General features: G+C 34.1%; 1 protein-coding gene across 1 annotated transcript in view; it reads left to right on the plus strand.

Annotated features, from left to right (window-relative positions):
• The window catches only part of dtn (transmembrane protein 132C dtn), a 177,823-nt gene that overhangs the window by 85,715 nt on the left and 77,363 nt on the right, over positions 1-14,745 (plus strand). Inside the window, 1 exon segment of the mRNA XM_069040843.1 lies at positions 4,180-4,338. Coding sequence (XP_068896944.1) covers positions 4,180-4,338 — 159 coding nt within the window.

Here is a 14,745-nt window from a genome sequence, read left to right on the forward strand (position 1 = left end):
TTGCCGCAGCAAGGTTTTATCAGAATGCTTTGTAATACTTTATGTAATACGTGTTCGCTATTATTAACAATTTCTAGGTAGTATAGGTAATGTTAATTGTTTTCTACTTGGCTTAGCGGTTTTGGGCATTGTCTACACTCTACATTCTCCACAACGCCGGATTTCTCACTTTAACATCTACATTTTTACCAATACATATAATTTGGCTAAAATTCTGCCAGAAATTGGGAAAAATTAAGTGCGAACTTACAGCTATCAGTATTTTTAAAGAATTATCTGCTTTTGATGTTTCCTAAATAATGAGAATATTTATTAGGACAAATAAAAAAAATGACATCATTCTTATCTTCTAAGGGCCGGTTTCACCACCCTGAGTTAAATTTCACTACATATTAAAATATACGAAAACATTGTTATAACAATAGGTAACTAAAGTAACGAAGCATTTTAATTGGTCCCAAGTAGGCACTACAAACCGACCGGATTTTTCACTGGTTTATCGCTCCGCCTACGCGCAGATATTTCCAAGGTCACAGTCCATGAGAGAATCCATTACTTCTAACAGACAAGCATATTTTCCGCCATGTCTTATCTTATAAACTATTGGCCGTACAAAAATTTTGATAGTAAATCGCCGCTACGCTACGTAAATTGAAAGGTAAAAGTGTTTTACAGTTAGGGAAGCTGAAATAGCTATTTATGTAACCAGTTAGGAAATGCGTTATTTTGTGTAACGAGTGGAATATTTGCGGGACGAGCGCAGCGAGATCCCGCAAAATCACACGAGTTACACAAAATTGCATTTCCAAACGTGTTACATACAAGATTTTTTCTAATTTTGACAAAAAAAGTTTCTTCAAACGTTAAACGAAGTAATGAATTTCATTAATAATTAATAATTATTGTGTTAAAATATCAAGTAGGTAAGTAGGCACGGTTATTTTGCTTAAAAACAAAAAATATGACAGTGTCAAATTGATGGTACAATAAATTTTTCGTAACCAGTTAGGAAAGATTTTACTTTTCGTAACCAGTTACGAAAAGTGTGACGTTTCCCAACGTCAATTAATTTTGAAAAGTGTCACTTTATATGTCAAAATTAGAAAAACATATATTTATGTCTCTCGTTGTGTAATTCTAAAATTCCAAGAGCGTATAAATTATTACCATGGAGGAATCTATAAAAAAAATCCACCTTCAATGAACATGTTTCAGCAAAATCAAAAAACGATAGCGTCAGTACCGGCAGATTTTCATGAAGTGAGCCCTCGCTTTACTCGTGCCAACTGAAAAGCTTTTGAGGAGGACGAAGAAAGGCATTTCTTGGTTCTTTTAAAACAATTGAACAAATGTTCTCCTTGGTGTAATTCAGTATTTTGTGTATTATTTAATTATTTCTGGAATAATTAAAACTCAACTCCTTTTGGATGTTCAGTTTCCAATTGTGTAATCAAATCATTCTCCGCTCGTAGTTAAATTAAAAACGAAACTCCTCCCGATATTTTATCACTTGTAAAAGAATATAAGTTAACTTCGCCATTGCAGTTTTATTGTTCGTCGTTCCAAGATGAAAAGATAAAATTAATGCGAATGTTTTCTTGACTGCGGACGGATTTGTCCCACGACCTGCCCCTGAACGGACCGCGGCGCAGACCCGGAAAAATCAACGTCGCAATTGTTGAACTCCGCCGCAGAGGAAATTCGTGATTTAGGAGGAAGAAGGTGTCGTATTGGAGATTTTGCGTACACTCCATTGGCCGGGCCATTATTTATCTGAAAAGTGAATAAGTTTTAAAGTTGCAAGAAAATGCGAAATTAATTTCCGTCCTGGCTGCCAAACAAGATGTTTTACGGCGATAGTTTTAAGTCCTCGTCGGTGACTCGTCAATTTATTGTTGAGTTAGAAACTTCCCAAAACTAATCCCGCTCCGGGTCGTATAAGGCCGTGAAAAAAACACCAGTCCATTCTGTTGGTAATAAGTTTGGCGCGAGAGAAATGACGTGTACAAGCAGCGACAGTGCCAATTGAGCACGTAACTGACATTTTTATACTTTTTTTCCCGGGGAAATTTATTATCCGAATAATATGATCTCGGCGGGATGCGACGAAACATCTCATTCAAAAATTTATATGTTTTGTATTAATTTTAAAGAGAGCAAGGCAGAGATGATCTGGTGGGACGAGCAGATTCAAATCTTGTTACAAGTGTTCGGTACAAAAATTTGCCTTAAATTTATAAATAACTGGAAAACTGTAAATCGTGGAGAAGATTGATTTATGGGCAATCAATGTTTGTGGGGCAGCTTTACGACGCCAAGTACAGTGAAAATTTCGCAAAACTAAAATCATAAATAAAATCTAAGTGCGGGTATATCAAGCCCAGTTTGCGTGGTTGGTGATATTTTTATCAAAGTTATTATTTCAGCGTTTTCGCAGAGAATTATTCTGTTCCGACAGAAAAAGAAGTATTAAACATTTTAAAATGGAGTTAAACTTATCGCAGACTGTACTGAACCGAACTAATGGGTCTGTCACAATAGTGTTAATGTTAGTGGTAATGTTATAATATTAGTGGAGATGGCAATGGTGATGTTAGTAGTCCAGTGTTCACAATAATGTTAACGGAATGTTACTCTTACAGCTGTCAACGTGGTGTGAACTGTCACTGCGCCTGCGCGTGCGTGAAATTCTCGATAGTGATTGGTAGATGTTAAAGAACCAGACATTTTCTGGATCTCTTAACATCGTTTCTAACATTAACATCACCATCACCATTATTGTGAACGGTTGAACATTTCACCAATGTTCTGAAGATTAACATTCTGGCTAACATTAACATTAACATTACCATTAACACTATTGTGACAGATACATAAATCTAAGTAACTCTAGTAGTAGGAAACGATATTTGGAACTCATTATAAAATAAGGGGGTTGCCTTTTACAATGGTTTATGGCTTGTTCGTAAATACTACCTGATTTCGGTCGCTTCGGCACGCTCCGAATGTTTACAGCATACAGTTTAGCATATTTTATATTGTACTGTAAAGTTTTGGCGGCAGTTTTGGAACACCCTGTATATTTGTTCTATGCTTAGGTACATGTACATGTTTGTTACCAAACTCCTTATTCATATGGAAATCCAAATCCCGTAAGAGATAAATAAATACAAGGAAATTGTAAGGACCTCGATTTTTTAAAATTTTTACCTTCCATGTTTTTCTTTTTTATAAAAGAAAATTAAATTATCGTAAAAAATTGAGAATAAACGAAAAATCCCTAATTTGTTCAAGTTTAAAGCAATTTAATGTACGAATCGAATAATTCGTCGTGATGGTTAAATTAAAAAAAAAAAAAAAAACAGGATACAAAGTAAGAAACTTATTCCATTTAAACTACAAGAAATTTTTATTCTGTTTGTTCAGTTTCTTTCGTTATCGCAAAATCCAGATCTTATTAAAGTTGAAAACGTAAGTCATTTAGCTTTTATTACAGTTTACAGGAAAAAATATCGTTGTAGAAGTACCTTCATTATTCTTAACGTGCTGGCAATTTTATTTTTCTTGTACGAGTACATCCGCGTAATTACAATGTTGTACTTTTAATAACCTTTAATTAAATCTTCCACATTTTCAACTCGTCCCTGCACTTACCCATTCACGAGGCTGATACCGTTATAAAGACGATTTGTTCTTCGTATTAAAATTATGTAAATTGCTTTGCAAGCACGAATTTTCAGGTGTTTAATTATTTTTGCAACCGCAAACTTTGCTAATTTGCCCCATTTTAGTTAATGACTTCATGAAATATGTTTTATTTGCCGCCATAAAACGGAACAAATTGATCAACATCTCTGTGCAAGTTCTTTCAGCTCTGAATTTAAAAACTGAAATGTCGTCGGAATTCTAAAGAAGCTTCAGTAACTCGCGATGATATACACAAACGACGACAGTGCTAATTGAGCACGTAACTGTAATTTTTTTCGGGGAATTTATCGTCGAAATACGTTCCCCTTCAGAAAAAATAGTGCTTTGTGAGATTTGGAGCGGATAATTGCGTCAGTCGCGAATTATAAGGGAACCGTAACGTGGTCCTCTAATTTGTACCTGTACGTCCTGAAGGTCCCCCGAATAAGCGAGTTTGTAAGGATAATGAATAAGGTTGCGGTTTTGTTGCAGGGGTCGGGTGAAGAGCGGCGTCCGTCTGCTGGAGGCGGCGTCGGCGGGGGATCCGGCCTGGAACATGACGGTGGATATCAACCCCCGACATACAGGAGCCACAGTCACTCTGGTCCGAAAGGAGCCGCCCGATTCCGAAATTGCCAATTCTGATGCAGAGTAAGTTTTCGAATTGATTAGTTATAAGGAAAATATGGAAATTTCACTGTTCAGATTCATAAAAGACAGAGAACATTAGGTCAAGCTTTGACCTAAGCTTGAAAGCGAAAAGACCGCTTCCTCGGCCAATCTTATGATAACAAAGCAGAAAACGCTAGCTAAAAATACCAAGTGACTATAGGACGTTTTTTTTTTTTTAATATGTTGGCAACGCAAATGTTGGTCATTCTGATGACAATTCCGTATTTGACAATAGACATAAGCGTAAGGAAAAATCAAAATTCATTGAATTGATTGTACAAATAAACAATGTATATTTTAATTAAATTAACTTCTGCAACTTCTTTGTTGCAGTTCAAATAGTTAATAGGATTTCTGAATACTATATTTTGTAAATGGCGGAATAAAAATTCCTTTAAATAATTAATTGTTCGTACCGTGTGAGCAATAGTTCAATCTTGTTGGAATTAGCCGCAGTCAATAATTTGCTTTCGGGACGTTGTAATTCAAACACCAGTTGAACGATAATTGGATTATATCTCAATAACATAGTCGGGTTTATACGCTGACAAAATTCTATAATTTTGAGAGAAAAGTGAAACCAAGCCTCATCAGAAAAAAAGTAATATCTTCCATGTCATTATTAAGTAAATTGTAGTACCAATGGTAAAACTGGAAAGAATATTTGTAATGATGTAAGTGTAAATTTTTTTAATGATTTTTTGCAGGAAGGATAAATGTTATTAACTCAGATCTATTTATTTGTTGAGAGAAACGACACACACGAAATTTGTGGATTTCGTTGAATAATTTGATCAACATTTTCCACAACATCAGGTGTAGCTACTGTGGCACGTCCAGCAGATTTGCCTGTTGCTACATTGGCAGAATATAAAAAGCCTTCAACCACTCTTCCACAATGTTGTGAGAAAACACGAGATTTTACTTCTTCTTTTTGATACAAAACAAGAAACTGATGATATAAAGATTGTCCTAAATATTCTCAATACCAATAACTATTTCAAAAATATCATAATAATCAATATTCCAAAAAATAGTCACCTGTTATTAATGTATGACATTTTGTTCGTTGTTAATAATAATTATTATTGCTAAAATATAAGCAAAGGACGCAGTAGAATAAAATGTTTTCTTAAGTTCAGAATCTGTTGCGTGAAATGTATATAAATTAAGCCTCTCTAATACAGATGCCCCGTAGTTCTAACATTAAAACGCCATCAAATTGTTTAAAGTACCTCCTTACTACTGACAGTTTGCATACATTTCTCGGGTCAGGGTAAAGGAGTTGCCGCAGACATCCTACGTAAGATTAAAATAATACTTCCTTCTTTACCGAGTTCTTTACATACTTTTACAGTAAGCTCCACCATAATCCACAGGAAATGACCGCTGAGCGAACTTAAAGCAAATTCCTTTAAGTTTTTTTAAATGGTTTTTGTGATAAATATTTAGACTTGAAGACTATTTCGAATCTTATTGGTTAGTGATGGCAAATTATTATTACTACTGATAAGATAAGCAAAGTTTTCTTTGAGTTACCAAATTTTGGTTCAAATACTTGTTCTATTCTACAGGCTACCCGACGAGTATTAACTCTAACAACATGGTTCTTTGATAAGGAATCACCAGTAGTTGAAGATTTATCATATGTTGATTCAAATTAACAGCTTATCAGACCCGTTTGCCCGTTTCGTATTGTGCTTTTGACCCTTTGGCTCCTACACCCTTCTGGCTCCCAGATTCAAAAATTTTAGTCTTCCTTATATTGTTTTAACGTAGATTCATAATATTTATACAGTGCGAGTTTAAAGTAAGGAATAAAATATCGTGAGATCGAAAAAAGAAAAAATTAGAGTTGGCTGTGACCAAAAATTTAAGTTGGCAATTCGTTAAGATTATTAGATGTCAGTCTTAAAAGTTAGGTTAGTGATTTTGAGAACGTTGAAATCTTGATTTTCATAAAGGTGTGAATTATGTGTGACCTGTCTTTTGTAAAAGAATGGTTGTAAAAGAATGAATCAATGCAATACGATCGAATTTTGGTAAATAAAAAATTGATCAATTGAACAAATGTTGTTTCCAGGATGAAGTTTATGCAAAAGGATTATACATGAGGAACTCCAATCGTATTCTTACAAGAACTAGAGTAAATGTTCGAAATGTCTGCCTTCAGCTTCCAAACATAATGTTACTCTTCGCTTCATGTTTTCAAATGACCTTCGCAAAGTTAGGATATAAATTAAATTGCAGTTATCAGTAATTACTTGCATTAATTCGGGAATTGTGCCAGACCTGTTTTTGAACACGTTGTTTTTCAGGGATGGAAAAACAAAATAATCAAGGCAAGTTGTTGGTAAGTGCCTTGAAAGTCCGGAAACTGTTGTTGAAATTCCTCAAAAACTCGAGGTGTCGAATAGGACCATTCGCCGTTCTCAAGTCTTTCTCCATTTCTGAAGTAACACTGCACAATGAACATTTTTTGCTCTAAAATGAACATATTGTAATAGCAAATTTTAATAGTCAATAAATAATAATGACAGTTACGATTGTAATGACATCTGATGACATTTGAATTAAATTTTTACGTGTTGCCAGCTGAAGCGTATTAATCACGGCCCTATCGATTTTTTTTATTTTCGATCGCACGGTAGCTTAAATATCGTATGATCAAAAAGTCTTGGGATCAGGGTAGCCGTGGAATTAACGAGCTATCGATGAAATTATTTATTTCAATTATTTTTGACATTTACTTGACAACTTTGAAGTTAGCAGGTTATAATTCAAAATGTTCCAAAAAGAACATAAAATTGAGTGAGTGAGAACTAAAGAATCTGCAGACAGTTAGAAATGATAAGTTCTTGTTTTGGATGGTCAAAAAGTCAAAAATTCCAGACCTCGTAAAATATTACACTTAAGCATGTTGAGATGAAAGTGGAGCTTTTTATAGTGTTTAACTGGAAAGAAACATGTCTTTAACTTTAAAAACGGTAAACGGATTCACGAATAATATAAATATCTACCTCCCATATAAAAAATAACATAAGAATTTATGCAAGAGTAAGAAATTATGCAATAACATCACTTTACAGACTTATACACTAAATACATATAACAGTTATAGAGTAACTTAAAGCCATCTAAAGCTTTTTTTCTTCATGTAAAATGTTCTCAACTGTATTTGAAACTACATAATGTGGCAAAAATGTGATTTGCTAATTTTGGCCCGAATTCTCTATTTTTTAGCTGAACAATTACCCAAATGTGGACTGAAGTTTGCTCTTAGCTAAGTTCCTAATCTATCTGTTGACTTTGCGGCACGATACTCTTACTTCAGTTACTCTTATTTTGTTTCTAAATGATAATAGTGTATCCAAATTTAATTCATGATTACAATTTCACTTAAAAAGTCAGTAAAATTGTCTTTAAGCAGTTTACAAATCCTCTTGGATGTTGCTACCTTTGAATATTTTTGTTGATTAAGTATTTTTGTTTTTATTTAACCAATAACTTCTGCATATTCTGCAGTTTAGTGTGTCTGCTTCTGCCGAAGCGGTCATGGTCAGTTCAGGTACTGATCAATGAAATTCCACCTTTAATGTTTTTCAAACGGTGAGTCCTCCATTCCTGCGTTCTTTGATATTTTATTCTTTGTGAATACTGCAACTTAATTTTCATTGTAAAAGCGAGAGGCATTTATCTTATAAAGAATTTTCCATATCCATATTTTCGAATAAATTGTAAAAATTCACAAAAGAGAGTGGCCGCACTATCAACGTTGAATCCTTGTCAATAACGTTGAATAAAAAATCTACCTATTCATGGGAACGGATTTTATTAAATAACTTTTGTGAAAACGCCAAATACATATCAATACACTCGTATATTTTGAAGTAGCGGCTATGTTTTTTTAAAATTAATTCAAGCATCTTCAGCTATCCATCAATTACAGGGATTACTGAAGTAAGGGAAACATTTTACCACAATTAATAAGGTTTTCTAATTTATCCCGGAAAAAATGTCTCGTATTCATTAATTTATGTTCTTCAAAAAATAGCAGGCAAGTTATATTTGTATAGTTTGTCCAGTGAGAGTTTATTCATTTATTTACAATTATACAGGGTGTCTCAGCTGAGACTTTCAACCCTAATATGTCGGTTATTTGCCAACGGATTTTTATGAAATTTATAATACTGATATAATGTTTTCTGGGTCTTCGTGAAGTGCGAATAAAAACTATATTGTGTTTCTCCTGTAACAAGAGTTTTTTATTGATACCTAACAATTTTTCTTAATCTACCCATCACCAAATTTATTTACAATATAAAACAATCTTACCTGTAACAAGAGAAACGGCATTAAAGCTATTATTCGCTTTTTTTCGTTTCGAACAATCTCGAACGTTGGTCCCCTCTCTTCTTACAGGCTAACAACGACACGCCGCCATCTTTGTCGTCACATGTCGCGCGCGCCAAATTCAAATGTACCGAAGTACAAATTAGAAAGAACTAAAAAGAAGTACGACGAACTTTTTACACTGATATTTTAGACGGTGAAGATTCAATTAGTAATAATAAAATTACCTCAAGTTAAAAAATGTAATTTTAACACATGTTTCCTTTATTGAAAATTAAGCGCAATTATTACAAGATTGTTAAACATTAAAAAATAGGTGTCTACACAAACAATTAACAAAATCACTTGTCTGATCCAACGAAAAGATTATATTTTGTTGTTAAAAATTGAAAAAGGAAACAATTTTTGCCCATGGAAAGTGTCGTAAGAACTTCAATGACACAGTTCGTTTTCTCGTGGAACACTATCTAAATGTAGGCTTTACAAAATTTAAGGTTCAGAAAGTCGTCAATTATTTGAAGACACAGGAAGCGTACGTGAACTAAATTACCTTGCTAAAATATCCCGATCGTGTCTTAATCCTTTATGGAAGAATTAAAGCATCCAGTATAATAAATTCTTCCAAATATTGTCTTTAACTTTGTAAGTGTTTGTAAGGTTAGAAAGATACACGTCAAATATGTCACCTGCATTTGTGCGAAGAGGGGTGACCAAAATTCGGCGATAGGGCGCGTTTACGTTTTTGCATCTGCAGCCACGTTTAACATAGTTTTTTTTCTTTTTGCAAACCAGACGTCTTTCAAGGACGAGTTTCTCCTTACAGCATTTTTTTACTGATGATCAATTTTTTGATATAGGTACTTACATACATATCTTAAGTGATTCAACATTTTAAAAAGGCATGTAAAATTACATTTTTACAATTTGGATTATTTCATTAATGGGATTTTACTCTTCACCGTCTAAAATTTTAAATTTCATAAAAATCCGTTGGAAAATAACCGAGATATTAGGCTCGACAGTCTTAGCTGAGACATCCTGTATAAATCACAGCCCACTGTGATGTTAGAAACATTTGTAATAACCTTGTAAAACTCAAGCAACTTTTTCAAAAAATTAGAAGCGCTGATTTTTGTTTTATATTGCGAAGCTACACGTGTCAACTTTCCATTTTTTGATTTATATTTCTTTTTATTAGCATTTGTGACGCATTCGCTTCCCTCGTTAGAAGAACTAACGAACCGTGTGATAGAACTTGTGAATCACACAGTCATATATGATCATAGATTTTTCGTTGACTTTTCAGAACTGAATGGAATATCAAATAAAAGGGGACATATTATTGAGTGTGTGCGCCGAGTCGGTGATAAATTAAAAATCGGAAGGTTCCGAATAATTTGTCTAACGACCATCGATTGTAAAAGTTGGGAATTGGTCGTCGGCCCCGGGTTCGAACCGCCCCCTTTTAAGCACAATGCGGGAGAGACGCGTATGGAATTTGAATCGATCCGGTAACATCTGCGGAACGAGGCGAATTTGTAAAAAAACGTAACGATCACACGATCCAATAATGAAACTAAATACTTTAACACGTTATGAAGATGGCGACGGTGGACGTGAGACTTCCCGATTTTACGACGACCGTTCCGTCCTCTCCTGATTCCTGTATTGCTCTCAAAGGATTACGGTCTCGACGTTGCGGCTATGGCCAAGAATGGAGTCCTTTTTCAAAGGATCACGACCATAAATACATATAAAGCCGAAGTTAACTCGACTTTGTGAAGAGTAAATACCGGACCTATTGCCAAGGAGTCGACAGACAGCTAAAAAAATTTCACTCGTGTTTGCGGCAGACTGTTGAATATTAGCTCGTGGACGTTGGATTATCTTATTGATTTATGAAAATGCAGACAAACCGGCGACGACAGTTCAGACAACTTTCAACAATCATCAAGACTGTAGTTTGGGGATTGTGGACTTGTAATTCTTAAGAAATATTAAAATCCCAGGCGGCGCTTTTAATTTGTTGATATCAAAATTGCTTGCTGGTATCTGAAGATCATTTTCTTATAAAGGAGTTTATTATTGTGGAAAGTAGAATTTCACGACGACCCTGTTTTCACATTTAAAAATCGATCAAACATGCAAAAAAATTGGGGGTGCCATTTAAAAAGAACAATGGCGATGACGTCATTGCGCGGAAACGGAAAGGGACAAGGAATTGAAAATGATCGGAAAATGTTTATTTGAAAGATAACAGCTCAACGGGAAAGCAAATATTTACATTATTCCGAAGTTACTGGTCGTATTGCATTTAGTAATTATTAAAAAATATGCTGTCAGAGTTCATACAATACAAGCCATATAAAGATAACAACACGTAAACCTTTTTTTCTACTCCTATTGGATAGTACTGTACTTATTAAACTGTTTTTCATTGGATAACGGGATTCTTTACCCACGGCCTGTTGAATAATAATTTCAAAACTCACTGCAAATATCATAGCAACTAGTATATGAACTCCAATCGCAAATTTTAATGCAATGGTATCAAGTATGTAAAGTAATAATTTTAAAACGTCAGTTTCATTTTGTCTATCAATTTTTCTTCATAGTCGTAGAAAAAGTATGGTATTCTATTCGCGGATAATGGCTATTACTCGCTCGGGTGAATTACGGCACTCGCTTGCGGCTCGTGACACAAAATCATCCTCACGAGTAATAGCCATCATTATCCGCTCATTGAATAATATGTACAGATTGTCTATAAAAGAATGTGGGATCGCAGAGGGCTCTGGAATTTAAATTTGCCACGCCCTTTAAATTCATCCATTACTACATTACTATTAATTGCAAATTGTCAAATATTCACAACATGTCAACAAAAAGTCAACTTAACTTCATTTCCGCTTTCGAAGTCCTGCTTCGTTGTTTCTTGCGTTCCTGGTCTATTTATTCTTAAAAGAACAGCATCTTCCAAAGCTAGATAATTTCCGGTGGTGTTACAAAGGTATTGTCTTTATCTGTTTTTATATTGAAAATCAGAATAATTTTATAACCTCGCAAATATTTTAGAAGTAATTGCTGAAATGATGGCTTATGATGTCTTATTATCGCAACGGTGTTTAAAGAGACGAGGAATGGACATAAGCGTTCAAGCTTGCAAAGAAGTAGTGTAGTGGTAGTGTTGAAAAGGGGAAATCGTCAGGTCGTCCCAAGGTGATGGAAGATGTAGTTGAAAATATACGAGATCATTTAGAAGCACATCCGAGAACTTACTAGACTGTCTCTTCAAACTGTCTCTTCTGCAGTACATGTCGTAAAATTGTTAGAAGAGAACTTGCATTTACATCCATACAAAGTAACAACTGTACTGTCGCGAGCAAAAAAAAACTGGTCGTCAAAATCAAGCTTTGGCACAATGGAAAATGCTCCATTGTAAAACGGTCGTAAATATTATAACCTACCATCATGTTGAATGACATTAATTGTCATTTTTTTCTCATTTTTTTGATACTTTGTTGACATGGGCATAGTCAGGCAGGGATTTTTTTTTAATTTGTGACCATCTAACCAAATTTTGAAATGACAATTGACGACCAGAATTTTTTGCTCGCGACAGTACAATAGCCGCATAAATTTTTGTAATTGGTTTCAGAATAATCTGTTCACCTGACACAACTCTCTGAGACTTTTCTGTGTTCAGCTATGTGAAAAATGAAGTGTATAAATGAGAAATTAGTAATTTAAATGATTTAATAAGAAGAGATTACCATGTTGTCGTAACATCAATGAACAGATGTTACAAAATGGAGACATTTCGAACCATTTCTTTAATTTTCATTGTTACTTTTTTAACTGAATCACTGATGTTATTCATCTTCTTAAGTGTTTAATAAATACGTAATTTGTTGAGAGTGTTGAGACTTATCAATGATGCATTTCATTAATTTATTTTTGTACCTAATTTTTTTTTTGTGAGCATCAATTTTGTCAAGCTAGGCAATAGGCAACCAGAAAAACTAGTTTGTTCTGGGGGTTGCATATCGTAGATCAGACATATTCGATTTCTGGTGAAAGAGTCGGCACACTTTCAAAGCCTACTTCGATGCCACAATCATTTGCAGACACTCTGCATATGTACAGTTGCGGAATTAAAATTTCGGGCACTATTGTCAATGTCATGATATAAACTCTAAAACAACCTTTACGTTAATAACCTTATTTTTTACTCTTGTCATGTTTTTGTCTTTTTGGCATTCAAAAATTGTCATTTGTGGCATAATAACGGGTAGGCAACATATCAAAGCGATGATTTAATGTCAGTCATGATGACAGTAGAAGGTACTTTATAGAGATTTTGTTGAAGTGACAGAAAAATAGTGCCCGAAATTTTAATTCCGCAACTGTACTACAGTAACATTATAAATTAAGAAATTATCGGCCTAAGTCCATAAAATCACTATATTTCTGGGCCTACTATAGAGCTGCTGGCGGTAGTGTAAATTTGTCTACTAGTTTGTCTAACGTTGCGAAGCTAGCGGCACATCCCAAATTTGTGTGGGTTTTCAACGCCAACTGCGATGGGACAATCATTTATAATGACCCTGTATTATTGAAATTTCTTTTATAATTTTTGTGAAGATTTTTTATTACAGAAAAAATAAAAATTAATTAATATCTGTGAAGACGCAACTGAAATAATGTATTACCTTTTTTTAATCTATATCGGGAGAAAAAGTGAAAACATGAGAAACAGGCAGTATGTTTTAATTATATCGATATATCAATGTTTACTCCCTAAGGAACTCTTGCGAGCCAGTAATAATAACGTATTGTTGGCAACTTTTATCGGTATGTCGATAAAACGTGTAGATGTACTTAACACGTATTGACACATCATACCGTTTTTAAAGCACAGTGAAATCGTTTTTCACAATAACTTCAATAACTAAAATGCACATGCATGAAGGTATGTGCATTTTATGGACATAATTTATTTGACTTTTGATTGATATGTGTTTTGCTTTAATAGTTATAAATTCTTCTTTATCAATATCATATAACAATAATAACATACTATTTTTTCTTCAAACCTTCATAACAAATTATTTAAGAAATGTTAAGAAACCAGGTAGGAGATTGGGTAGACTGATAAATTAATATAGCTCGTTTTGCAAAGCGTTACTATGACTACGACTAGTATAAACAACGCTGTGAACAAAATGCGAAATAATTTTCCGTCTGTCAAGCCGTTTTAATTTAGATAGATTTTGTAAGTACGTTTTGCAATAATGTACAAGTTTCTTGAATAAACCTTAGTTATTCACTTCAGCTTTCAATATCTCACATTCAGACACGAATTTGTTACAATTTGAGGTAGGGATTCAAATGATTTAGCTAGTTTACTTCACAGCCGCTCATCAGCGGAGATAACTTCACGGACGCTCCTCAGCGGAGATAATAACTTCACGGACGCTGGTCAGCTCGTTAGATGCCATGACAATGAAGTGATACTTTAGCATTATCAATGCAGCAGTATAATGTCATAATTTACGGACGTTTGAAGAAAAAATTGATTTATCGGATAGGTGTATCCTGATATACCGGGTGGGGCATCGTATACGCGCACGCGAGAAATCGCGACTTCTAATTAATTAAAATTGGCGAAATTTTATATACGTGACTAATTATTGATAAGGTATATTTGAGAATTTTTAAAATTTTTTTTAAAGGCCGTAACAGTTTTATTAGTTTTCTGAAATTAACTGTTAATTTACCTATAAAATTTTTAGACTAAATGAAGCTGTATCTGCTAGCTAATCAAACCCTGGTGGCACAATTACAAATTTTGACTTGGTTAGCTAAATAATTCGCTTTTTTATTTAAACGTAAACCAGACGGGTGATTTACAGCACAATGGTATAATTTCCCAACAAAGGTATAGCCGACCGTTTTAAACCTTTTTGCCATAAAATTGACAGTTTCCATTGTCACCTAAATTTACGACAGCACAAGTAGCAGGTCATAAAT

Source organism: Tenebrio molitor, chromosome 3 (assembly GCF_963966145.1).
Source record: "Tenebrio molitor chromosome 3, icTenMoli1.1, whole genome shotgun sequence".
NCBI classification, from domain to species: Eukaryota; Metazoa; Arthropoda; class Insecta; order Coleoptera; family Tenebrionidae; genus Tenebrio; species Tenebrio molitor.